At 42.9% G+C, this 25,702-nt stretch overlaps 1 protein-coding gene and 1 long non-coding RNA gene across 9 annotated transcripts in view; both read right to left on the bottom strand.

Moving 5' to 3' along the window:
- Positions 1-1,824: 1,824 nt before the first annotated feature.
- On the bottom strand, positions 1,825-12,974 carry KLF4 (KLF transcription factor 4). Of its 8 annotated transcripts, XM_073636085.1 has the most exons (5): positions 12,674-12,974; positions 10,077-10,194; positions 8,243-9,146; positions 7,988-8,149; positions 1,825-2,965 (listed from the first exon to the last, which is right to left on the bottom strand). In XM_073636085.1, the coding sequence occupies exons 1-5, from the start codon at positions 12,691-12,693 to the stop codon at positions 2,790-2,792; spliced, it is 1,380 nt and encodes a 459-aa protein (XP_073492186.1). In that variant the 5' UTR covers positions 12,694-12,974; the 3' UTR covers positions 1,825-2,789. The 8 variants fall into 8 exon arrangements, with proteins under 8 accessions (XP_073492186.1, XP_073492141.1, XP_073492149.1 ...); XM_073636040.1 differs by having other exon boundaries at positions 7,988-9,146; XM_073636048.1 differs by having other exon boundaries at positions 7,988-9,146; positions 10,092-10,194.
- A 1,719-nt stretch (positions 12,975-14,693) lies between these two features.
- LOC141146337 (uncharacterized) overlaps positions 14,694-25,702 on the bottom strand; it is a 34,348-nt gene continuing 23,339 nt past the window's right edge. Inside the window, exon 6 of the long non-coding RNA XR_012244880.1 lies at positions 14,694-14,873. This is a non-coding gene — a long non-coding RNA (uncharacterized lncRNA). The remainder of the gene's footprint in view (positions 14,874-25,702) is intronic.

Raw genomic sequence — 25,702 nt, 5'->3', positions numbered from 1 at the left:
GGCCTTTTTATGGTTTCTATATACAGTACAAAACACAACCCTAACCAGATTCTTAAGTGTGACCATTGCCTCACAGGAAAGCATACAGTTCCTGGGCAGACTACTCACTCAATATAAAGAAAGCAGGTTAACTGCCGTATTAAGGTCCTGCATGCCATGTATTAGTTCTTAGTGAACTTTATTAGATTAATAAGTCAAGGATAAAAAAAAAAAACTTTTTGCCCAAAGTTAGACACAGATGGGTTGATTTACTAAAACTGGAGAGTTCAAAATATGGTGCTGCTGTGCATGGTAGCCAATTAGCTTCTAACTTCATTAAGTTTCTTTGATACAGCTTTGAAAATAAAACCTGGAAAATGATTGATTTCTATGGAGAGCTTCACCAGATTTTGTATGTTCCAGTTTTAGTAAATCAACCCTATGCTGTTCATGTGGGTTAAAGGGGCGAGTCACTGCCCTGGAAGAACAAAGTCATTCATTTGCATGTTGGTTCTTGGTAAGGAGCACAAGTATTGCAGTAACAGGGTAAACACTGCAGCTAGGACATTCACACTGGCAGAATGGAAAGACAAAAATCAAAGCTTAGAAATATCATCACTTGCTGCCAGAAAGCATCATCATGGTTAATTACTATTGATGTCAAATTGGTAAAATGTTGGCATGATCCAACCACAGACAGATGGCTATATGCTACAATCCTCCCAAGCCGCAAAATTGGTATGCATGGTAAGACCTTGCACAAATTAACTTCAGAAAGCATTATACAGGTTTTATTTATGATGACTTGATGCCAGGGGCAAGAAGGAAAAAAAATATATATGTGTTTTAGCAGCTCTGCATACTTTGGTTTCATTTTGTATTTTTACACCACAGTAAAACATTAGTACTGCTCTCAGAATGCATTTAGACAACATTCATTTAGCATTTAGACAACATTCACACTTTGAAGGCTTGTTTGCAAATGGTTAATGATCCACTTTCTTAAACTGTGGCCGGGGGCCAAATTCAGCCCTTTGGTTATTTCTGGCCCCTGGGGCACTACTTCGCCAACTGACAATGGGAACATCATTTCTCCCACTGGTACCAATGGGGCACTAATTTCCTTTCCCATTGGCCACAGACCAGCTCCCCTAAAGTCTGAAGGGCAATAACCTGGCCCTTGGCTTAGAAAGGTGAAGACCTGACTAGAGAATAAAACAAAGGACTAATCAAAATTTCCTCAGACCTTGAGTTAAAGATTAAAACACATACAAATCACACACACCATTTAGTAATGCTTAAAAGATTTATTTTTTTGGTAGATTCATACATCTGTCCCCCAGAGCCTCTAACACGGAGAACCAAGCAATTGAACACTGCCGATCACTTGGTTCTCACAGCTCCATGAGAAGAGCTGTTGACTGTCATTCAGCAGCTCTCTGCTCTGCCCCCCTCCTCTCATTGGAGCGCTGGGCTGTGGAGGGGGCAGGAGCCGCCGGCTCAGACTCAGCAGCTTGCTGAGAGGCTGAGCTGGGTGTCGGGCCAGACATTTAGGCAAATCCTGACTCTGGTCATAATGATGCCCAAGCTTGGACCGACGTCAGTAGAGAGTGGACTTCAGCCTGCTGAAAACAGGTCACAGGAGTGCAAAACGAACTGCACAGGAGAAGTACAGCCAAACGAGCTTTGGCTGTACTTCTTTATGACAAAGCAAACAGCTGCTTGGACCCAACTCAGATTCAAGCTATTTGACATTGCATTTACACTACCTGGGAGACCAAGGTCATCCAGTTACACTCAGCTGCTTATTTTAAGCAAGATGGAGACCAAGACATGAGACTATACTCCAAATAAAATAACTTTATTTAAAACTTATTGAATAAGCAAAAATACAAATTCCAAAAAAGTTCATTTTACTTCATGGTTTACAAATATACAAAATAGAAGTTGGCATACATTTATATTACATATATTATGTAAAGTCCTATATAGAAAACAAACTTTTGTTCTGGATAAGGCATATGCGGGAAAAAGACCATTGTACAAATTTATTGCACATAGAAACCACAGTGCATTGCATACTGTCTGCATATACAAATATATTAACAAAATAAATCAGGTTTACACACCTGACTTTGGTCAGACTTAAAAAATAAAAAAAAAAAAAATAAAAAAAATCGGAAGACAAATAGATTTCCTTGTCAAATATGCAGCAGTTTGAAAACTTTGGCTTCAATTTTGGTACCATTAGAAGTATCAGCCTGTAAGCACCATTAGCTAATTGTATTTATTCCTTCAACCAGCATTATATACTACCTGTGTGAACATACACACCAAGTTAAGCATCCAATGAAATAATGATATTTCCTCAAATGTTACATAATTCCATTGCGCAACAAGGAGGAAAAAAATTATTCATGGTCCTTTTCTGGCCATTTGCTCCCTGAAACATACCATAAAGCCCTTAACCCATCAGAAGGAGCATTATGATTAACAACAGCAGCAGGTGGGACAAGACTGAACACTTCTGAATAGTGCAATCACCAGTTTTCCAGTCCTTAAGAGTTCCAGGATTAAGTCCAGTTTTATCCAAAAATAGAATGCCTGAAGATCCAGTCAAAACCCCATGTTTTTTGAGGCTCTGTTAAATTAATATGCTCTCCATTGTGCTATGGAGAACAGTTAGACTGAGGTTTCCGAGTTTTGATTCATCACAAAATTTGTAGTGCTTGCGTTCAGTTTCTCTCCCATCCCCTTGTAATGTGTGCTGTAAATACTGACTCTTTTAGGCCTGTAATCACTTTTACCACTCAGAAGTGCCTTTTCATATGCAAGGCAAGGTGGTCTGACCTAGAGAAGGCACGATCACACCTTTGGCACTGGAATGGTCGATGGCCAGTATGTTTTCGGTAGTGGCGCGTCAGTTCATCAGAACGTGCAAATTTCCACCCGCACCCTTCCCAGTCACAATGGTATGGCTTTTCACCTACACAAAAGAAACATAGCAAAATTAGTGACATGGCGACACCCCAAATTACAGACAAGGAGCTAAACTACGCAAAAACAAAGAATTAGTATCTGTTATTCATAGAAACCAATAAAATTCCATCTGTCATTCTTTCAACGCAGGTTGGAACCCAATTAATATGGGCAACCCATCTTATTTCAGACCTAAGACATTAGCCACATTCTTTTTTCAGCCCACAACAATGCAATAAAAGTGTTGCTTGGAGTTGCATATATTTTATGAAATTACATGTAGCATAGACTATGGTGTGGCTCACCTGTCATGAGCCAGACACATGTTAAAACCAGTTTATCTTCATTTTAACATTTACAATACAAACTAACGCTCTTTGCTTTGAAACAGTCATTGGAAATGCACACTTATGAATACTATACCTAAAAAAATGTAAAAAAAAAAAAAAAAAAAAAAAAAAAAAAAAGTGTATAGAGAGCTATTATCAGCGCTAAGTATTCAACATGGTGTGTCTCATTTACAATTACTAAACCAGAAATCTGCTGTAACCCAAAGCACATAACCAACATTCTCTAGTCACACTACAGTAAACCCGTTTAAAACCAGCACTTGATTGGTTGCTGAAAGGTTCTACCCTATAGTGAGCTGTTCAGGGATAATTTTATACAGACTATTTAAAAGACAACTGATAAAAGGATGACCAGTGGGAAAGCTGTTGCAATCTGTGCTAATAAAAAAAAAAAAAAAAAAAAAAGTTTTTAAAGCAAACTTTCCGACTTAAAGAAAAAAAAAAAAAGTCACCCTGATGGGCTGGCACTTCAAGGTGCCATCTATTTTTACTAGTTTGAAAAACACTGTTGGAGAATTCTGCCACTAAAGCTGACCATACAGGTTACAATCTAATCTCATTTAGCTATAACATTAACTGTAGTATAAGGGTATACCAAAGCAAAAGACAAAATGTAGGTGCTGCTCAGGTAGAGCGGTAGAGTCCAACCAGACCGCTGTGAGTGCAGGCAGAGACAGGGAGCTCATCCTAGCGCCAAGCTGCAGTAATGTCAAAGGCAAAGATCCATAAGCCGCACATCATGAAACAGACCCATGTGCCTAAAGTGAGATGAATGGCAGCCTCAGCCAGACCACAACAACATGTTTTGCTCCACCCCTTGAGGCTTAATCTGGGGAACCATGATTAAGCTCCAAGTGGTGGAGCAAAACGCATTGGGTCATGGCCTGGTTGAAGCCTGGGCTAATACCATTAATTTCGCTTCATGCACGGCTTATGAATCTTTTCCTTTGACATTGGTATACCAAAGCAACAGAGTATATACCATCAGGTAAACCCTCACTACATAGTTCTTGGTAAATTGAAAGTAGTTTGTAAGTGTATGGACACTTAGTCAGCAAGGTAGCCTAAAGGTGTTTCTGGTTTTCTTTAAGACTATTTCATGCACAATACTAACTATAGAATGTCAAATTTAAGGTCAGGGCTGGGCCAGGTTATAAATAAGGACATTTGTAATATGTTGGTAACTGTACTGATATTAAAATGTCTGTTTTGATTTGATCCTGAAATTTATTATATCTGGATTTTCAAAAACTCAACATTGCTGGCTAAGGAAAATGCAACTGTTATAAAGGCCCCCATCTGAATTAAACACGTATTACAGCAATGCTTGTTTCCATGCTTCAGTGGAAACTTTCTTCATGATGCAAAATCTATTTTATAAACTAAGATTTGATTCAAGAAGACTCACGTGCCCTGCAGTATCAAAGCAGTAACTGGAATTTGTGAGAATGGGCATCAAATCTACCTTGTTCAGCACCTGTATTTATGGTGCTATGCAGTGCCAACAGTTAAGACGGTACATAAACATTGAAGCAGATAGAAAAACGCCTCAGAGTCTTAATGACTAGGCAGGCCAACACCAGTGGCAGACAGGCTTAAGGAACAAGCTGGAGGGAGACCCCAGTCACGATTAACTGCTACTACAGTGACCAAGAAATTTGTTACATTTCCAAAGTACATATGCAAAAGAACTTGAATGATAAACTTGGAGTTACAAATTCATTTGCATCTTCCTTTAAAATAAAAATGTATAGACTACATAATACCAGTTTGTACTGCAATAGTAAATCAAAGCTGATCAATTTGAAGATTACCTGAAGAGACACCAATTTTGTATAACTGACAGGAGGAAAAAAAAAAAAAGCCATGAAAAGCAATTTACCAATTCCATTACTCCAAAAAATAGAAGACTACGGCAACTTGCTTTTTAATACCAGTCATAAAAAACTTTTCTATTATAAATAGCTAATATGTTCAGAATTTCCTGAGGTGATTAAAAAGATGAGTTTTCTCATTTACGTCACACACACTATTAGTTTTGCATAGTTGCTAATGGTGTGCATGACATGCTTTGGTAACGACAGTGGTCAACAATTCCTAGTTTTACTCAACTGTTGTGTCCAAAGCAAATGATGCTTGTCTAGGAGATACTGCGAGTCCAACTGTTAACGGTGACCATTTATTTACAGTGTTTGAATTGCAGAGCGGACATAAGCTTTTGCTGGCACAGCCGACATGGTCTTCAGACAAGAATTTGGCAGATAAACCAATTCATAAATGTCTACATCAGCTGTAGGTGAGGTTCGCCACAGTAACCACTAGTCAAACAGAAAGCAAGCTTATACATTGACAACACTCCCTTCATACTAGCATGCAACTTTACTTATCAATATAGTGAGGGATAGTTATTAAACAAACAACTTGCCTAAAAATCTGGTGTCATAGCAGTAGATCTCAGACTGCCTTTTCTTTAGTAAAGGATTTAGGACAGTATATTTGCTACCGCCTGCATCTGTAGTCCATTTTGAAGGCCAACATATCTACCACTATACTGTAAAGAGAATGGTGCTAATTTACGAAAACTGGAGTGTGCAAAATCTGGCACAGTTGCGCATGGCAGACAATCCAATTCTACATTAATTTTGTTCAATTAAGCTTTGACAAAAAAAAAAAAAAAAACCTGGAAGCCGATTGGTTTCTACACAGCTGCACCATATTTTGCACTCCAGTTTTAGTAAATCAACCCCACTGTCTTCTATTGCTACATCAGGGGGGCGACATCTGACTCAAATTAAAATCTGATTCGTTCCATCTTAAGCTGGCTACAAACTATACAATTTTCTTGTACAACTTTCCTTTAGATTTACCAAAATCATATAATAGGAGGTCAAACCTAAACGCTTTGAAATTGTATGCAAACTATGCACTTAGAATCCAAATGAAAAGTAGGGAAGAGAGATTTGGATTTACAAACTGTCAGCTTTGTTTATAGCAACAAAGTATTTTTTGACATCCAAAATTACCTGCCATCTAGAATTTTCACAAGCATCATGCACTTGGCCCATAGGGCTTCTGCGGCAGCGTCTCAGAAGATCAAAGTTACTTTACCTTTATTGTCTGCTACAAATAGTTTCTGCTATTCAAAAAATGAATCCGCTTTGTGGTAAACTTGCTGTAAACTTGGCCAGTCTGCATAGGATATTAACCACACCTCAAAGCCTTATGAAATGAATTTTTCCACTTGAAAGCCAGCGACAAATATGCAACTGCCTGTATTGACAATTTTTGGCACAAGGTAAAAAATAAATAGAACAAGCCGCTCTTGGGTGAAAAACAACCTGAATTTGCACGCTTGTTCAGTTCATTCCACTAATCGGAGGTGGAAAACAGGTCGTTAAAGCTTCATGAATCTAAATTTTGATTCGCCGTTAGATATATTTGTTTATTTGTATAACCAAAGTTGTATAAAGGTTTCAACTGAACCATTCCAAATTAACTATATAGGAAAAGTTCAAATGCTCTGTATATCTTAATTGACCATTATGCAGAAACATACAAGATGCATAAAACTGCTTATTTATGTTTCACTTTGAGGACTTCGTGATCTATCTAAAAATGTTTTCGCACAATATGCAAACATTTTTCCAATTGATTGAATAGGAAAAATGTGTGAATCTTATGTGAAAAAAAATAAATAGAAATAGGCCTCTTGGCAAAGAAAAGGTCAACTGTAATACAAGGAGGCAAATAAGATGCTGCATTATTGCTAGTGAGAGGATATAACTAAATTAGGATGTCTCCATAAACAAGCAGTAAGTGCACCAAATGATGAAAAAAAAAAAAAGAATGGGATTTACCACATTTTCCTGGGGAGTTGTAAATGCTTCTAAACAATTTCCTTAATATACAAACTAAAAAGCAGAACATTTAAAAAATGGTATTTGTATATAACTTTCTCATAAAATGAGCATAATCCATATCAGGGGTGCACGTGTTTGTATGTTTAACAACCTGGCAAATTGGTTATTCTATAACATTTTAGCACAACTGCATTGCCGTTAAAGGAACATGCATAAAGAATTTGTGCAATACACAGTTGTGCTTAAAAACCTAGTCTGAATTGGAGACTTAAGCACATTGATTTGGTTGAGAGCATGTATATATGTGCATGTAATATATTTTATTACACATATAGATACCTTATTTTCCTTATTACATATTCAACTGGGAAAAATATGGACAATTATGGGTTTCGGCATCCACAGTAACCAACTAAATCGGATAGTCTGGATAACCCTCCATTTTTTTTTTTATAATTAGTGCGGTGTTTCATTAGGCTTTATTATTTTTACCCAGGGGTCAAATTTACCAATAGGAATATACAGACTAGATAACAAGGAAGCTTTAGGTAAGTTTTATCTGTAAAAATGTTATTTTATTTTTATTTCATGGCCTCATTTTCTGTTTTACTCTGTAATATGCCTCAAGATCAAATTTTGCCAAGAGTAAACCACAAAACCCAACATTATAAATAGTCTTCTGGAGGAAACAGAGCTGTGTGGGCACAGATGTTTATGCAAAGCACACTGATGTTTTGTAATACTAGTGTTACTGATTACAACCAGCAACAGTATTCTTCAAGCTCGAAAATTGGAGTCAGTATTGGTCAAACCACATACCTGTGTGCGTTCGCAGGTGGGCCTTTAAATGTGAGCTCTTGGTATAGGTCTTTCCACAGCCTGCATACTCACAAGTGTGAGTAGCTGTCCTTTTCCTGGGCCAGGATTTACGACCTCTCTTAGGCTTAACTTCTTCTGACATACATCCTGATGTTAGGAGCTCTAAAGGTGAAGAGGGTGGAGTCAGCATCACTTCTTGTTTCAATAGTTGAAAGTTTAGAGAAGGATCTTCATAAATATTTAGATAAGACTGACCTTGATACTGAAGCTGAGTTGGAGGCAGCTGTAGCTGCTGGTCTGGTGTGAAGTGAGGGAAGCTGGCAGAAGTGCGGTAGCCTGGAGGTATTGACAGTGATGGATGGCTTAATGTCTGTGGGGAGGCATGGCAATCTCTAACCATTAGCTCCTCTGGGGTCAAAGATTGGTTAGTCCTACTTGGCAGTACCCTCCCTACTTGGAAGTCATGCTGCCCTTGTGACTGCTGCACTTGTCCATCCATTTGGCATGACGCAGAACAAGATGCAGTTGGCTCCTGCTTGATCTTTTGACACATGTGGGGCAGCTGATGGCTGGTGTAAACCATAGGACCGTCCATACCAGATCCACTTTTTCTAACACTGAGAGACTGGCCATAATCACCCATGTCCACAGCAGCTTTCAACACAAATTTACCTTGAAGACTCGTTTGTGGCTGTTGCATATAAACGGGATCCAAATCTGGTCTCATAAGCTCAGCCACAAATCCACCAGAAGGAGAAACATCATTTATATCCGCCAGGTTAAAAGTGAGCGTTGGCACAGTTGTGTCCCTAGGAGTGTACATAAGTGAACCGCCTCCAGCTGTGTCCTGGGGGCACCGTAGCTGGTAGGTAAAGTTACAATTGGCAGATGACGAAAGGGCAGACATGCTGTCTTGGAGAGGTGCAGCTGGTGGTGGTGAAGAAGCAGTAGCAGAAGACGAGGAGGAGGAAGTAGCCACCATAGACTCCTGATGAATAAGGGAATTGGAGAGTATAAAATCAAAGTCCAATAGCTCATTGAATTCTTCTTGTTCCCTACGAGAACCAAACGGTGCCGTCTCCCCTTCTAAGCCATCATAGGGGCGTGACTGGTTAAGAGCAGGATGTCTTTTCATGAGGGACAGCTCTTCTCTCCACCTCTGTAGGCAACATAAAACAAAAAAGACGTTAAAATAAATCACCAAATGGCATAAAATGCATTATGGGGCAGATTAACAAAAACACACACATTTCCACATGCATTTTAATTATGGCTACTAAATGCAGGCTACAGACAGTACCTGCTTTCCAGCAACTAAAAAACACATGTCAAATTGTTAGCCGTTGAAAATTTGCATCTCACATTTCCCTTTAGTAGTAGTATATGTACTGGTTTCTAAGATAATACGTAACAGTCTTATGTAGCATCTGAGGGCTATCAGCAGGAGATGAGTAAGAGCAAGACACAAGGCATAACCAAGCAAACCTCTGCAGACAAGCAACAATTGCTGTCCAGGGCAGAAGCTAGGACAAAACTTTATGTCATAAGAAAAAAAAACAATGCTATAGCTAAAGAAATAATTTACAAGTTCTCTGTATAAAAGCCATAGAGGAAATGACTGCAAAAAGAACAGAACTCAAATACTTTAGAAACCTGGAATGAAAAACACACCATTTTCTTGGAACAGAGATTTTGTGCTAAACTAAAAAAGGAAATGCAATCCGTACAGCCAACACATTACAATAAAACAAACTCAAGTTTGATAAAAGATAAGCATCTTGCAAGAAACAAATCCCATGACATACTACAATCAGATCTAATAGCAGGCTTCACTGTCGCTGATATCTAAACAGGATTGCAGATCAGGGAACCCCTCAAACACAACCAGAAGTGACAGAAAAAGTCAAACTGTTAAGAAAGCCAACAAGGATACATCATGATACAAATGATACATCAGCTCCCACAGAGAAGGTGCAAGAAGAAGAGTTTACAAACGCAAGTGTCATCTCTAGCCGATGTTTATTGAAATGTGGGTAATCTGAAGAACGTTTACAAGCAATGATCTGGATATCCTCTCCAGGATACTCACGTTGCCAACACTTGCCTGTCTCAAAACCTTGTCCTTGCCTGGGGTCCCCGCTGTGAAGGTGGAGATGGAAGGCAGCAAGGTCCCGCTGAGAGCCATGTCACGCTCACTGGGCGGCTGTCTAGGCAGATATATAGATAGGGTCGGTCAGATCATGCTGCATACATTTACAGAGTAAAGTTATCAGTAGCCATTGTGCACACAACATCCTGATAAAATGACTTTTTATATTACAGATCTATAGAAGGCTTTATATGACCTCTTGTGTGCTTAAAGTGCAAGTACAGCCAAGTTAAGCATCGGAACCCCTGCCAGTTTACCGCTATCTTAGGCTTCTTTACGGTGGCCAAACACCCTTTGATAAAAGGATTGATTTTCTGACTGATATCTCCAGAGATTATTAATCAAATGACTGTCCACAACCCAATTGAGCGACATAGTTGCATAGTGAGTCAGGTTGAAAAGGGCCATGTAATTCAAAGAACAAACAAAATTATATAGAAAACCTCCTTAATTCTATACCCACAGTTAATGCTGAGAAAAGCAAAATATGCCACGCATGGGGATGTGGAATTCAGTCAAGAGTTGGAAGATTTGATTGCACATTATATATCGCATCTGTGTCCACCAGGCAATCTCGTTGACAGAATTTGATCAGATTTATGACCAAGCTTCTCAATGCTGCCGACTGATCCAAAATGATTAACAATTTTCTGCACTGGCTGATCAACTCAGTTTGATTTGATGTTCCTTCACTTCCTGTCAGGGGATTGTGTTGTCACCAGGACAGTGTGGAGACAACCGAAGCCCCAGATAGCAGTAAAAACCCAACAGGGGATGTAATCCTTCACCACCCAATCCAACTCTAGTAGATGAGGTTTTGTCAGGACCTCCGCTGTAGGTGCAGCCTATGGACAAGCAGTGATCAAATAGCACACTATACAAGCCTTTAACTTTTTTACCCCAGAGGCACCCTTGAAATAATTTTCACATCTAAGCAATCCCCAGAAATGATTAGATGTGGTGCCATTGCAAAAATGCCCCTTACATTGGTGGTGGTAAGTAGGAAGAAAGTCCCCCCTTACAGGGATTGGGGGGGGGGGGGTTGGGGCAATAATGACTCTTGCAGTCATACTGCTGATTCTGGCAAGTGTCTTTGGACCTTGAACTATGCAGGTCCCATCAGATGGAAGGTCAACCAGACAGCTCAAGGAACCCGTTAAGAGTGGCTTCTTAATAGTGTGCTGTAGGAGACTCTCCCTATAGATGCAGCCTATGGACAAGTAGTGATCAGACACTGTATTGAGAAAAATTATTCTCTCTCTATAGGGTGCCATAGGATGGTCTCCTTGTAGGTTCATCCTATGGATGAGTAGTGATCAGGCATTGCATTGTTACATATATACACACACTGTACATATAGGAGGACCTCACTGTAGGTGCAGCCTATGGACAAGTGATGATCATTGTATAATCTATATGGTGCTGTAGGAGGATCTCCCTGTATGTGCAGCCTATAAGCAAGTGGTGATCAGATCTGGTACACGCTACATACAGGGTTCTGTGGTTAGGATCCCCCTGTAGGTGCAACCTGCGGACAGGTGGTGTTTATTGTATAATATATATGGTGCTGTAGTTGGAGCTCCCTGTGGACAAGGGGGGGGGGGGGTCATATAGGATATACTCTACATACAGGGTGCTGTAGGATGACCTCCCTGCAGGTTCATCCTATGGACAAGTAGTGATCAGATCTGGTATACTAGGAGCTGTATAGTTGGACCCCCTGTAGGTGCATGCTATAGATAAGTAGTCTATATACAAGGTGATGTAGTTGGATCCCCTGTAGATGCATCCTATAAAACAAGTAGTGTAATCAGATCTGGTATACTCTATATACTAGTTGCATCCCCTATAGACGAGTAGTGTGATCAGATCTGGTATACTCTATATACTAGTTGCATCCCCTATAGACGAGTAGTGTGATCAGATCTGGTATACTCTATATACTAGTTGCATCCCCTATAGACGAGTAGTGTGATCAGATCTGGTATACTCTATATACTAGTTGCATCCCCTATAGACGAGTAGTGTGATCAGATCTGGTATACTCTATATACTAGTTGCATCCCCTATAGACGAGTAGTGTGATCAGATCTGGTATACTCTATATACTAGTTGCATCCCCTATAGACGAGTAGTGTGATCAGATCTGGTATACTCTATATACTAGTTGCATCCCCTATAGACAAGTAGTGTGATCAGATCTGGTATACTCTATATACTAGTTGCATCCCCTATAGACAAGTAGTGCGATCAGATCTGGTATACTCAATATACTAGGTGCATCCTATAGACAAGTAGTGATCAGACATGGTATACTATATACACACACACACACACACACGGTGCTGTAGTCGGACCCCCTGTAGATGTATCCTATAGACAAGTGATCAGACATGGTATACTATATATACACACACACACACACACACAGTGCTGTAGTCGGACCCCCTGTAGGTGTATCCTATAGAAAAGTAGTGATCAGACATGGTATACTCTATATACAAGGTGCTGTAGTTAGACCCCCCTGTAGCCCTCACCTGCTCCTGACAGCAGACATACCTCAATAACGTAGCGCAGCCCCTTGTACCCCTGACTCCAGAGTGGTCGTCATTCGGCAGTAGTGTAATCCACAGAGCGGACAGTATGACTCCGGAGAAGTTTATTAGAGTGTATAGTGAGAAGTGCGGGCTCGCAGGCTATGCAAAGTATTGTGCAGCATACAGCTCTCTCCAGCCCCGGGGACACCAAGCCAGCCGCAGCTGCCATCAGAGCCTCCTCCTCCACCTCAGCCCTTTGCCTCGTGTTATGTATAACTGCGAGCGGGCTGCTTGACAAGCCTTAAAAGCACGGGGGCGGGGCTTGAGCCCACGTGACATGGCAGGTCCCGCCTTCGCTCCGGCACAACACACCTGAACCCAGCCCCGCTTCACAAGTTCCTAGGAGCCCCCAAGAGGAGGCGCAGCTGACCGCCACAGTTGTGTTACCATAGGAACCCAGGCATAGCCACTACAGAAAAGAAAAAGCTCCTGCGGGACAAATGTTATTGTTATATAGTCCGTGTATTGTACATGTGCAGAACTTCCCTTAAAAAAAAAAAAAAAGTGACGCGCGGCCACGGTGTCCAGCTGCGAAGCTCTGGTGTGCACGTGGGAGGATCCTTGGAGGGCGCGGTTTGGGGGCGTGACGTCAGAGCAGCAGCTGGCTGGCAAGCGCTCCTTGAAATGTGACGGCAGTGCGGCCCCGGCGTCAGTCAGTGGAGAATGAGCGGGTGGGCGCGGCTGTTAGCCCTCGTGACGTCACTCGGTGTTTAGGGAGATAAACAGAATTGGTTGCTAGGTGAGAAGTGCGCGCCGCCGGGAGGGAACCTGAGCGCGCGTACATCAGCTGGGAGGCGTGCTATGCGCTTCTGTAGAGCGCGCTCTTGTGTCAGCGGAGCCTAGTGTGCTGTGTGTGGGGACCAGTATAAAGTATGAATGTCAGGGAGCCTGTCACTAGCTTTAATAGAGAACTAAGGCTCCGTTCACACCCCACAGTGGTGTAGCTCGAAGCTCCAACACTGGAGGAGCAAAAAAAAAATCAATTATTCTCTATGGAGTGGGTTCACATCTCCGCTACAAGTCACCTGAAGCTCTAAAAAGTTTTGCAGCTTTTCCCAGACGGGCTGCTTGGTGCGCAATTCATGGCAAGTTTATGAGCGGTTTTCTGCTCAAATGTAACAAATACATGGAAATGAAGAATAGTAAATAAATACATAATACATAAAACCCCAACCCTTAGAGCCATTTGATGGGCAGACCCAGGGCTGGTGCAAGGATTTTTCACACCCTAGGCCAGTGATGGCAAACCTTGGCACCCCAGATGTTTTGGAACTACATTTCCCATGATGCTCATGCACTCTGCAGTGTAGTAGAGCATCATGGGAAGTGTAGTTTTAAAACATCTGGGGTGCCAAGGTTCGCCATCACTGCCCTAGGCAAAACCTCATATTGCCTCCCCCCTGCCCCTGACCCAACCTCTTTGCCCTGCCCATGTAACACATGTGACCTACCTGCCCCCTAAACTCACCTACCTGACCATTCCACTGACCTACCTGCCCCCTAAACTCACCTACCTGACCATTCCACCGACCTACCTGCCCCCTAAACTCACCTACCTGACCATTCCACCGACCTACCTGCCCCCTAAACTCACCTACCTGACCATTCCACTGACCTACCTGCCAACCAAAACTGACCTACCTGACCATTCAACTGACCTACCTGCCAACCAAAACTGACCTACCTGACCATTCCACTGACCTACCTGCCCCCTAAACTCACCTACCTGACCATTCCACTGACCTACCTGCCAACCAAAACTGACCTACCTGGCCATTCCACTGACCTACCTGCCCCCTAAACTCACCTACCTGACCATTCCACTAACCTACCTGCCAACCAAAACTGACCTACCTGGCCATTCCACTGACCTACCTGCCAACCAAAACTGACCTACCTGACCATTCCACTGACCTACCTGACCCCTAAACTCACCTACCTGAGCATTCCACTGACCTACCTGCCCCCTAAACTCACCTACCTGATCATTCCACTGACCTACCTGCCCCCTAAACTCACCTACCTGACCATTTCACTGACCTACCTGTCCCCTATACTGACCTACCTGATCATTCCACTGTGTCCGATCTGTCCGCCATAATGTCGCAGTCCCGGTAAAAATCGCTGATCACCACCATTACTAGTAAAAAAAAAAAAAAATTATAAAAATGCCATAAATCTTTCCCCTATTTTGTAGACGCTATAACTTTTGCGCAAACCAATCAATATACGCTTATTGCGATTTTTATTACCAAAAATATGTAGAAGAATACATATCGGCCTAAACTTTTAAATTATCGCTCTTTTTTGTTTATAGCGCAAAAAATAAAAACTGCAGAGATGATCAAATACCACCAAAAGAAAGCTCTATTTGTGGGAAAAAAGGATGTCAATTTTGGTACAACGTCACTCGACCGCGCAATTGTCAGCTAAAGTGACGCAGTGCCGTATCACAAAAAATGGCCCGGTCATTGAGCAGCCAAATCTTCTGGGGTTGAAGTGGTTAAAGTGGTTAAACCCTAACCCCTAATCCGAATAATAACCCAAAACCCTAATTTTCTTTTTATATTGAATCTTTTTTTTTTATTAATTATTGATCAAGGTTTTCTTAATTTACATCGTCCAATACACAGTAATTGTAACAATCCCCCACCCCCCCGCAAAAAAAAAAAAAAGAAAATCAACCCCCCCCCCCCCCCACACCCCCCAACATGGACTTTTTCATCTACAAATAATTTTATAAATGCCTACATATATATTCCTAGAAATAGTTCCCCTTTCCTTCTCCCTTCTATGAATTTATTACATTCCATGGCTTCCATATCTTATCAAATTTATACATACATCCCCTCCTTACATAAGCTGGTATTTCCCTTATTATCATGTTGTTAATCTCTCTTTTCCACTCTTCACGGGTAGGGGGTAAATGATTCAGCCACCTCTGGACAATTCATTTTGATAAAATAGGTACCCAGGGTTAGAAGATCTGCTGAAGCAGGCCAGAAAAGTCTGTAGCCATTTCAGGTGGTCATACACAGCCAGTGCTCAGTTGGCTGAAATTCAGCAGGAATTCCACCTGCCCATAAACCGCCTGATTTGTGATATGCCCACAAGGTGGAACTTGACTTTGGCAATGCTGCAGCGGCTGCACATGCAGCAGAGGGCCACCAACAAGCAACTGCGTGAGTACGGCACAATGACAGGCTTAGGTCGGCTCGGCTCGGCTTTTTTGTCCCCTCACGCTAATGACTGCTGATAAAGGATGCATGCACTGTACCGTAACCATTTGAGGAGGCCACAAGGATAGTGAGCCATGACGATGCATAGGTCAGTGGCACAATCCCTGTTTTGTTCCTCCTGGAGCAGACTCTGCATGGCATTATGGACAGGGCACTCAAGGTAGAGCAATGGGAAGAAGAAGAGGACTTCCTTTACTCTCAGGACCTGCTTAATGCAGACACCATTCTTCCTACTCCACAGAACACACAAGAGGAGAGGGTGGAGGATTCTGGCAGCTTTGGAGGCATTGAAGCAGGGCAAGACATACATCAACCCTTAACAAATGGTTTTCCATCCCCAGAACCCTTGGGAGTAGTAAGTGGTTGGGAGGAGGCAGTTCTACATACTGTAATCCTCAGTGACCCTGAGTAGTCTGCTTCTCATGCCTCTGCAAACTTGCGGTGCACGGGCTCCTTCATTTTTTAAAGCCTGCGAAAGGACAAGAGAATACGTGGCATCAAGGAGAAGGATCACTATTGATTGGCAACCCTCCTTGACCACCGTTACAAGGGGAAAGTCTCAGAGCTCATCCCGTCCCCACAGAGGGAGCAGAAGATGAAATCTCTTGGTGACACCTTAAGGAGGAGTTTATGTAATGCCTTTCCCGACTGGTAAGTTACAGTCTGGTGGAAAATGTAGTTTTGAGGCTTCTGTTGGTCAAGAGAGGAGCAGTGGAGAAGGTGGCTGCCTCAGTGATGCCTTTCAAAATGTTTTCAGTCCTCTATGCCCAGGGCTGTCAGCTTCCACATCCCATCAGCAGCATCTTCATCATATTGTGGGAGATTAGGTACGAAAACAGACATGGAGAGCTTTTGATCCACTGGGTTACTGAGTTATGAGAATAGACCACTGGCCAGAACTTGCCCAGTATGCAATAGAGCTGCTGGGTTGCCCTGCATGCAGCATGCTTTCCGAACGGCCTTTCAGTACTGCTGGTGGGTTTTGTGGTGGATAAGAAAATGCATCTATCCACAGACTCCGTGGACCGGCTGACATTTATCCAAATTAATCAGCCCTGGATTAGCAGCAGCTATTAAGTCCCTGATGCTGATGTCGCTGATTAAGTGCTCAAATCTCGGAAAGACTGTCTAGGCTGCCTAGCTTTGTGGGTGTTGATTTCATCTGGAAGAAATTTTTTTGGTGTAGGTTTCACAGGCAAAAATAACACCCAAGACCAATTTTTCCGCACCTGTTTAACAGGTGCATATCATTGCAATTTTTGACAGCACGGCCAATTCTTGCATTCATCAAGAGTACCTCTATAGGGTTATGGTGTAAAGGCACCACCTACAGCCAAAGACTAATTTTTCCGCACCTGTTACTTCTATCCAAAGTCTGCGAAAGAGATGCCAGAATTTATCCAAAAAAATCTCTTGTTCCGAGTGCACTAAATTGTACCTTCATCATACAGACTGGCTCCCCAAGTCGTTGTTTATAAAATAAAGAAAACTTGAATAGAAAATTATTATTTTTTTACTTTTTAAAAGTCATTATTGCTGCAGCAGGCTTTATACACGATACAGATGTGCCACCTTAACCCTAATATTAACCCCTAACCCAAATCCTAAACCCTAATATTAACCCCTATCCCTTATATTAAACCCTAATTCCTAACCCTAATATTAACCTTGATTCTAAACCCTAACCCTATATTAACCCCTAACCCTAATATTAACCACTAACTCCAATATTAAACCCTAATTCCTAACCCTAATATTAAACCCTAATATTAAACTCTAACCCTAATACTAACCCTTATATTAAACCCTAATTCCTAATACTAATATTAATCCCTAACCCTAATATTAAACCCTAATTTCTAATTCCAATATCAAACCCTAACCCTAAAACCTAACCTTAATATTAGCCCCTAACCCTAATACTAACCATTTCATGATCGCCCACCACACATATACTGCAGCAGGGCAGTCACTCTGCACCAGATCACGTACCTAATACGTGATCTGACACTTCCGGGTCTGGGACACGTAGAGCTGGAGCCCAGCGGTGGGTGCCGTGGACTCGATAGCCGCTGGCACCCACCTATTGTTTAGTGCACAGGCAGAACAGCGATCTGCCTATATAAACAAGGCAGACTGCCGTTCAGTCAGTAGGGAAGACATTGATCCTGTATTTCTGCTAAGCAGTGACATAGATCTATGCCTTTCTTTAGTAAAAGCACCTCCCACACGGTAAAAAAGCAGTGGCTAGGAACACATTTAACCACTTCAGCCCCGGAAGATTTGGCTGCTGAATGACCAGGCCATTTTTTGCGATTTGGCACTGCATTGCTTTAACTGACAATTGCGCGGTCGTGCGGCGCTGCACCCAAACAAAATTGACGTCTTTTTTTCCCACAAATAGAGCTTTCTTTTGGTGGTATTTGATCATCTCTGCGGTTTTTATTTTTTGCGCTATAAACAAAAAAAGAGCGTCAATTTTGAAAAAAAAAAAACCACAATATTTTGTACTTTTTGCTAAATAAATATCCCCATTTTTCTTTTAAAAAAGCAATTTTTTTCTGTTTAGGCCGATATGTATTCTTCTACATATTTTTGGTAATAAAAAAAATCACAATAAGCATATATTGGTTTGCACAAAAGTTATAGCATCTACAAAATAGGGGATAGATTTATAGCATTTTTATTATTATTTTTTTTACTAGTAATGGCGCCGATCTGTCACTTTTGGCGGGACTGCGACAGTATGGCGGACACATCGGACACTTTTGACACATTTTTGGGACCATTGGCATTTATACAGCGATCAGTGCTATAAAAATGCACTGATTACTGTAAAAATGTCACTGGCAGGGAAGGGGTTAACACTAGGGGGCGATCAAGGGGTTAATTGTGTTCCCTGTGTGTGTTTATAACTGACTAGACTGACTAGAGGGAATGACAGATCATCATGACAGATGTCACCCCCTCTGACTAGAGGGAATGACAGATCGAGATTCCTAGCTATTAGGAACTCACGATCTGTCTCTCCTCACAGAACAGAACAGGGATTTGTGTGATTACACACACACGTCCCTGTTCTGCCTCTCGTGCCTGCGATTGCTGGTGGCCATTGTTCATCGCTAATACCGGTCACGAGCATCGGCACCCCAGTGATGCCGCGGGTGCGCGTGAACCTGCTATCTCGCTTAAAGGGGCCGACGTATAGCTACGACGCTTCGCGGCATTGTGCCGACCTGCCGTAGTACCGGTCGGCAAATGGTTAACCCTTTTTATTCGCCCCTGTTAACCCTTTCCCTGTCAGTGCTATTAGTACAGTGACAGTGCATATTTTTTTTGTACTGATCACTGTATTAGTGTCACTGGTCCCCAAAAAGTGCCAAAAGTGTCAGTGTCCGATTTGTCCACCGCAATATCGCAGCCCCGCTAAAAGTTGCTAATTAAAACCATTACTAGTAAAAACAAAAAAAATATATGAAAATATCCCATAGTTTGTAAAATGCTATAACTTTTGCGCAAACCAATAATATTCGCTTATTGGGATTTTTGTTTTACCAAAAATAAGTAACAGAATGTATATTCACCTAAATCGATGAAGAAATTTAATTTTTTGAGTTTTTTTATTGGATGTGTTTTATAGCAGACATGAAAGAATATTGTTGTTGTTTTTTTACAAAATTGACAGTATTTCCTTGTTTATAGCGCAAAAAATAGAAACAGCAGAGGTGATCAAATACCACTAAAAGAAAGCTCTATTTGTGGGGAACAAAAAAGACATTTTTATTTGTGAACAGCGTTGCACGACCGTGCAATTGTCAGTTTAAGTAACGCAGTGCAGTATCACAAAAAATGGCCTGGTCATGAAGGGGGTAAATCTTCCAGAGCTGAAGTGGTTAAACCCTAATTCCTAACCCTAATATTAAACCCCAGTATTACCCCCTTACCCTAAACCTTAACACTAATATTACCCCCTAACATTAAACCATAATCCCTAACCTAATATTAACCCCTAACTCTAATCCTAAACCCTAACCCTAATATTAACCCTTAACACTAATAGTAAACCCTAATTGAGGCTACACTGATAGGCTGCACTGATGGGCATTAATGGGCACTGATAGGCTGTACTGATGGGCACTGATGAGGCTACACTGATGGGTACTGGTAGGCACCACTGATAGGTGACACTGATGAGGAGGCACTGGTGGGCACAGATTGGCAGCACTGGTGGGCACTGTTGGGACTGCACTGAAAATCAGAACACTGATAATACGTGCCCTGATTATCAGTGTACATGTTCCTTTTATACAAGCCGGTTAAGGACTCTCTTTTCCTCTCCTCATCTGCCCCTATATCCACCCACAGGACCTGTTTAAATCTATAAAAGTCTGACTGAGAGCAACTTCCCCCATTCTCCTTTTTGTCCTCAAGATATACACCCGCAAAACCGTGCCGACTGTGTTTAGGTCCATCTGGGTTCAGCCTCTCCAAGGCTTAGTCTTTGTCATGGCTGGGCCCAGCTGTTGGTTAATTGCCAGCTCCTATCTCTCCACAGTGACTTACCTGTTGATGATGCTGCTCATCGTTCCTGCCTACTTAAACCGTCCAGTCCAGATGATCGCTGCCTTCTCCTTGGTCAAATCTCTAGAGACGCTCTCCTGTGTTCCTGTTAAAGACTTGCTTGGCTGACATTCCTTTTGGCTCCCTGGTGTTTTGGCTTGTCTGACTATCCGTTCCAGTTCCTGAACTCTGGCTAAGTTTTTACTACGTTTACTCTGTTTAATTTTTTTTTATTATTATTAAACAAGTGTGATTTAACTGTACTTCTGTCTCAGTCTGATTCATGGTTTTTGACAGTAGGCAAAGGCCATGAATTCAGAAGATGCAATCCACTTGTTGGTAATATTTTTTCCAGATTGGATGAACAGGATCACCACATGGATCAGTTTGCCATGGCGTTACAAATGCTCCTGAGTCGCACGGCTCACCTGGAATCTCCCACTGTGGCTGCTCTGGTACAACCTGTGTTGCAGGCCATCCCTGCTGCTGCTCGAGTCTCTGTGCAGGCACCCACCTCCAGTATTACTTCTATAAGAGTTATGTCTGGTTTCACTCTGCTTCCCCAGCGATTTGGGGGCGATCCAGTCCAATGCAGAGGGTTTCTCAACCAGGTTGAGATATACTTTGAGATGCTGCCTCAGGCGTGCCTCATGTCCATCAAACAGAGTACAAGAACTGTTGCCGATTACGCCACTGAATTCTGTACTCTAGCAGCAGAGGTTGCTTGGAACAATGAGGCCCTCGTGGCTGCTTTTTCTCATGGTCTCTCGGATACCATCAAGGATGAGATAGCAGCCCGAGATATACCCACTGAGCTGGAAAAGTTGATCACATTTGCCATCCTCATTGACGCCAGACTCAGAGAAAGACTCTCTTTTATGGAGCGCTTGCGGAAGCCTCCAGTATATTTGTCTCTGAGCTTTGCAGTCCCACCCTTGCCTCCCTCACCTCCCGGTACGGAGTCGGTCAGTGAAGGTGAACCCATGAACTTGGGTTTCACGCGTCTCTCTGCGGATGAGAGAACCTTTAGGAGGAGGGAAAGGTTGTGCCTTTATTGTGGCCAGGCAAGTCACTTTTTGAAGTCTTGTCCTGCCCGTCTAGGGAACGGCCAAACATTGAGGTCCTGTCACGGACAGACCTTAGGTGGCATTGTTTCGGCACCAGTTATCCAGAGGGATAAACTCTTGGTTTCGGTTACCCTTTCTTGGGCTGAGTCCATCGAGATACAGGCTCTAATTGACTCTGGGGCTGCAGGCCTGTTCATTGATGCTGCCTTTGTATCGAAGCACTCGATTTCGCTGCACCTGCATGACACTCCACTTGCCATTGAGGATCTTGACAGGAGACCTCTACAGCCTGCCCATGTGACTCATGAGACTGTCCCATTGTCCATGGCTGTAGGGGCTTTTCACCATGAGATAATCAAATTCCAAGTTATTTCCTCACCTAAGTTTCCACTGGTTATTGGTTATCCTTGGTTACAGAGGCACAACCCCTCTTTTGATTGGCTCCATGCTGAGGTTCTCTCCTGGTCTCCACAATGCAGTAAGACATGCTTCCAGAAGGTAGCCAAGGTCCTGTGCACCTCTTCACTCTCCTCCCTGCTGGAGGAGTACCGCAATTTTAGTGCTGTCTTTGACAAAGGTCAAGCCGGTAGTTTGCCTCCACACCGGGGGTGCCATAACCCCTCGTGGCCGGGTTTACCCTTTGTCGGTCTTGGAGGATAAGGCCATGGAGGAGAATGTTGCAGACATACTTTCTCAAGGTTTCATCCGCAAATCCTCGTCTCCTGCTGAATGAATGAGTAACTTGTATAACCCTACGTGAACTGAATCACCTCAGGGCGCCGGTGTCCATCTGTGGTATAGCGCGGTCCTTTGCGGTCCCTTATTACTTATTATTAATTTTGATATGATACCTTTTACCTTTATTATCTAACAATGTCTACATATTTCCATTGCTGATAACCCTCTCAATACTCTCTATACCGGAGCCTTCTGCTCCCCCTTTCTTGTCCCTATGTTGGGCACCGGCGCGGGACCTTCCGCCTATCCCGGTGGGATCCCTGGAGGACGGGTCTTCCCCATTAACATGGGGCTGATCCCTCCTCTTGCACTAGCCCTGGCAGGGAATCCCTCCCCTTAGCCTTAGTTCTGGTGCGCATGCGCGCGCGCAATTCCTCGCGCTTGTGTCATGTGGTATCCCTGACCCTGTGACGTCATGCGCCGGCGCCCCTCTGGCGTCTGGTCAGCGTCGCACAGTTGGGAGCTATAAATAACAGGCATTGCCTGTTCAGTGACGGTCTGGACTCTCATACCCGGGATTACATGTGGCAGCCAGCTTCTAGTAAGTTATCCATCAACCACTAGCGTAACGATCTTTACCCTTGCAGTCCCTCAATTTGAGGTACTGCTACTATTGTTTACCTGTTACCGTTTCCTTCCCTATAGGTGCCCCGGGTCGGGTGGTTACCTTCTAATGTGTTCCCACCCTCCGCCGGTAGCCCCTAGCGTTACCCTTGATGGCCACACTTCGGCTTCTGCCCTTCGAGTGGTGTCCTCCCGGCAACATTTTATTCCTATACCAGTACCAGGTATCTTCTTGCCTCCTACTCACCCCACTTTTATTCACAACCTTTTCTTCTCTTCCCTTCCCTTTCCTCCCCTTCCCCCCCTTTTCCTTTCCCTGTCTGCAGCCCATTCCTTTTCCCCTTTTTCCTCCCCTTTCCCCTTCCCCTCCCTCTCCCCCCCCCTCCCCTTCCTCGCTCCCTTGCCTTTCCTCCTTCTCTCTCTTTTCTCCCCCCCCCCCTTTTCTTCCTCCCTCCATGTTTTCCTGCACTCTCATTGTTCACACACCTTATTAGATTATTTTCACAATCTACACCTACTCTATATTTTTATTGCTTTCAGCGTTGTTCATACACTTTCACCTTCACTTTTCTTCTCCCTTCTTCTCTTCTTTTCCTATGTGTGATATGTTCATCATTACCTCACACCTTCCCAACAATCGGTTCCTTCACCATTCACATCCCACATACCATCTTGTTTCTAGTCTGGCAATTCCAGTACACTCAATTTTTTACTTTAATTATCCAGATCCTTATCCGTCATGTTTATAGCTCCCCTGGGTCGCCACGGGAGATCAATTTTTGGTGGCATGGTCCTGCGCCTGATGTCTGCGGGGACATGGGTAAGCAGAATTGCTCCCTTCCCCTTTAATAATTTCTTACCAATACCTAGTTTAAAATTGATGCTTTATTACAAGGTTTTACTGCTCATGTCTTGTTTTTCTTTTTGATTAAACAGTTGAAACCTATCTACAGAATCCCTCCTGATGAAGCGGCTATGGTCCGCGAAACTAGTCGAGGATTATTAATTCTGTGATCAATCGTTCCACTGTACAATTCCCCCTCGGGGCTAAATGATTTTGTTGGTTAGATATCTGTATTGTTATCATGTTTTATCGTGTAACTGTTGATTATTTTCTGCATCAATAAAATCAACTGTAGAAATTTTATATCATTGCTGATTATCTATTTTTTGTACTAATTTGTGTACCACAATAGTCCAAATGCCTTTTGGCCTTTGTAACGCCCCGGCAGTTTTACAGGAATTTATTATCGATGTCCTCTGAGATTTGTTGCAGTGATGTGTGGTGGTTTATCTCCATGATATCCTCATATTTTCCAAGTCCCTGGAGAGCCACTACACAGATGTCTGTTGTGTGTTTCAGAAACTAAGAGAGAACAATCTCTATTGTAAATTGGAGAAGTGCGAATTCCATCGTGAACAGGTTAAATTCCTGGGTTATATCATTTCCACTGCTGGTTTTTCGATGGACCCAGAGAAACTTTCAGCAGTGCTACAGTGGCCCCGACCCATGGGTTTACGCCCTCTGCAGCGTTTTCTTGGGTTTGCCAACTATTATCGGAAGTTTATTCGTAACTTCTCATCTCTGGTGAAGCCCCTGACTGATATGACCAGAAAGGACGGTAACACACAGAGTTGGTCTCCGGAGTCCATTAAGGCCTTTGAGAGTCTCAAGGCTGCCTTTGTTTCTGCTCCTGTGTTGGCACATCATAATCCTATGTTACCTTTTATGCTTGAGGTTGATGCTTCAGAGACTGGAGTTGGCGCCCTTCTGTCTCAACGTCCTACCTCTGAGAGCGCTATGCATCCTTGTGGCTACTTTTCCAAGAAATTGTCACCTGCGGAGTGCAATTACGAGACTGGTGACAGAGAGCTGTTAGCGATTATTTTAGCCCTGAAAGAATAGAGACATCTCCTCGAAGGTACCACTGTACCGGTTCTCATTCTTACTGACCATAAGAATCTCACATTCTTGTCTGAGGCTAAATACCTCTCTCCCAGAAGGGCGCGATGGACTTTTTTCTTGTCAAGTTTCAATTACATTGTCTCCTTCTTACCCGATACTAAGAATGTAAGGGCTGACGCTTTGTCACGACAATTTTCCTCCATTTCCAAGGTGGAGTCGGTTCTGGTTCCTGTGATTCCTCCTGATCGTATTCTGACTACGGTTCACACCAGTCTCACTTCTCCTTTGGATGACAAAATTCTTTCTGCTCAGGTCCATGCTCCTCCTGAGAAACCTTGTGACCGTTGCTTTGTCCCAGAGAGTCTCCATACTGCCGTGCTCCAGACTTACCATTCTCCCAAGGCTGCTGGCCACCCTGGGAAGGATCAACTCTTTTGGGACATTTTCCAACAATTCTGGTGGCCTAGTCTACATGCTGATGTAACCGCCTTCGTAGCTGCCTGTTCCATGTGTGCTCAGAGTAAGACTCCATGACATCTTCCAGTGGGCCTCTTACAACACATACCCAATGGAGAGAGGCCCTGGACCCACCTGTCTATGGATTTCATTGTGGAGTTACCCAACTCCCAGGGCAACACAGTCATCCTTATGGTGGTTGACCGGTTCTCGAAAATGTCTCATTGTATTTCACTTAAGAAGTTGCCCACTTCTAAGGAACTGGCTTCCATTTTTGCTCAGGAGATTTTTCGCTTACATGGGCTACCCAAGGTGATCGTCTCGGACAGGGGTAGTCAGTTTGTATCCTGGTTCTGGCGAGCCTTTTATGCACAGTTGGAAATTCAGATTACTTTCTGCTCTGCATATCACCCACAGTCTAATGGGGACACAGAACGAG

The sequence above is a fragment of the Aquarana catesbeiana genome, linkage group LG01, assembly GCF_042186555.1.
Source record: "Aquarana catesbeiana isolate 2022-GZ linkage group LG01, ASM4218655v1, whole genome shotgun sequence".
Taxonomy (NCBI): domain Eukaryota; kingdom Metazoa; phylum Chordata; class Amphibia; order Anura; family Ranidae; genus Aquarana; species Aquarana catesbeiana.
Note: the sequence above shows the minus strand (reverse complement) of the source record. Positions and strands in the feature narration are given on the sequence as shown.

What these genes read in the sequence shown, in the direction of transcription:
- KLF4 (XM_073636040.1), bottom strand. Translation starts at nt 12,693, where the DNA reads ATGTCTGCTGTCAGGAGCAG. An exon ending in ATGTCTGCTGTCAGGAGCAG is followed by an intron (nt 10,195 to 12,673) that starts GTGAGGGCTACA and finishes ATATCTGCCTAG; the next exon opens with ACAGCCGCCCAGTGAGCGTG. An exon ending in GACAGGCAAGTGTTGGCAAC is followed by an intron (nt 9,147 to 10,076) that starts GTGAGTATCCTG and finishes TGTTGCCTACAG; the next exon opens with AGGTGGAGAGAAGAGCTGTC.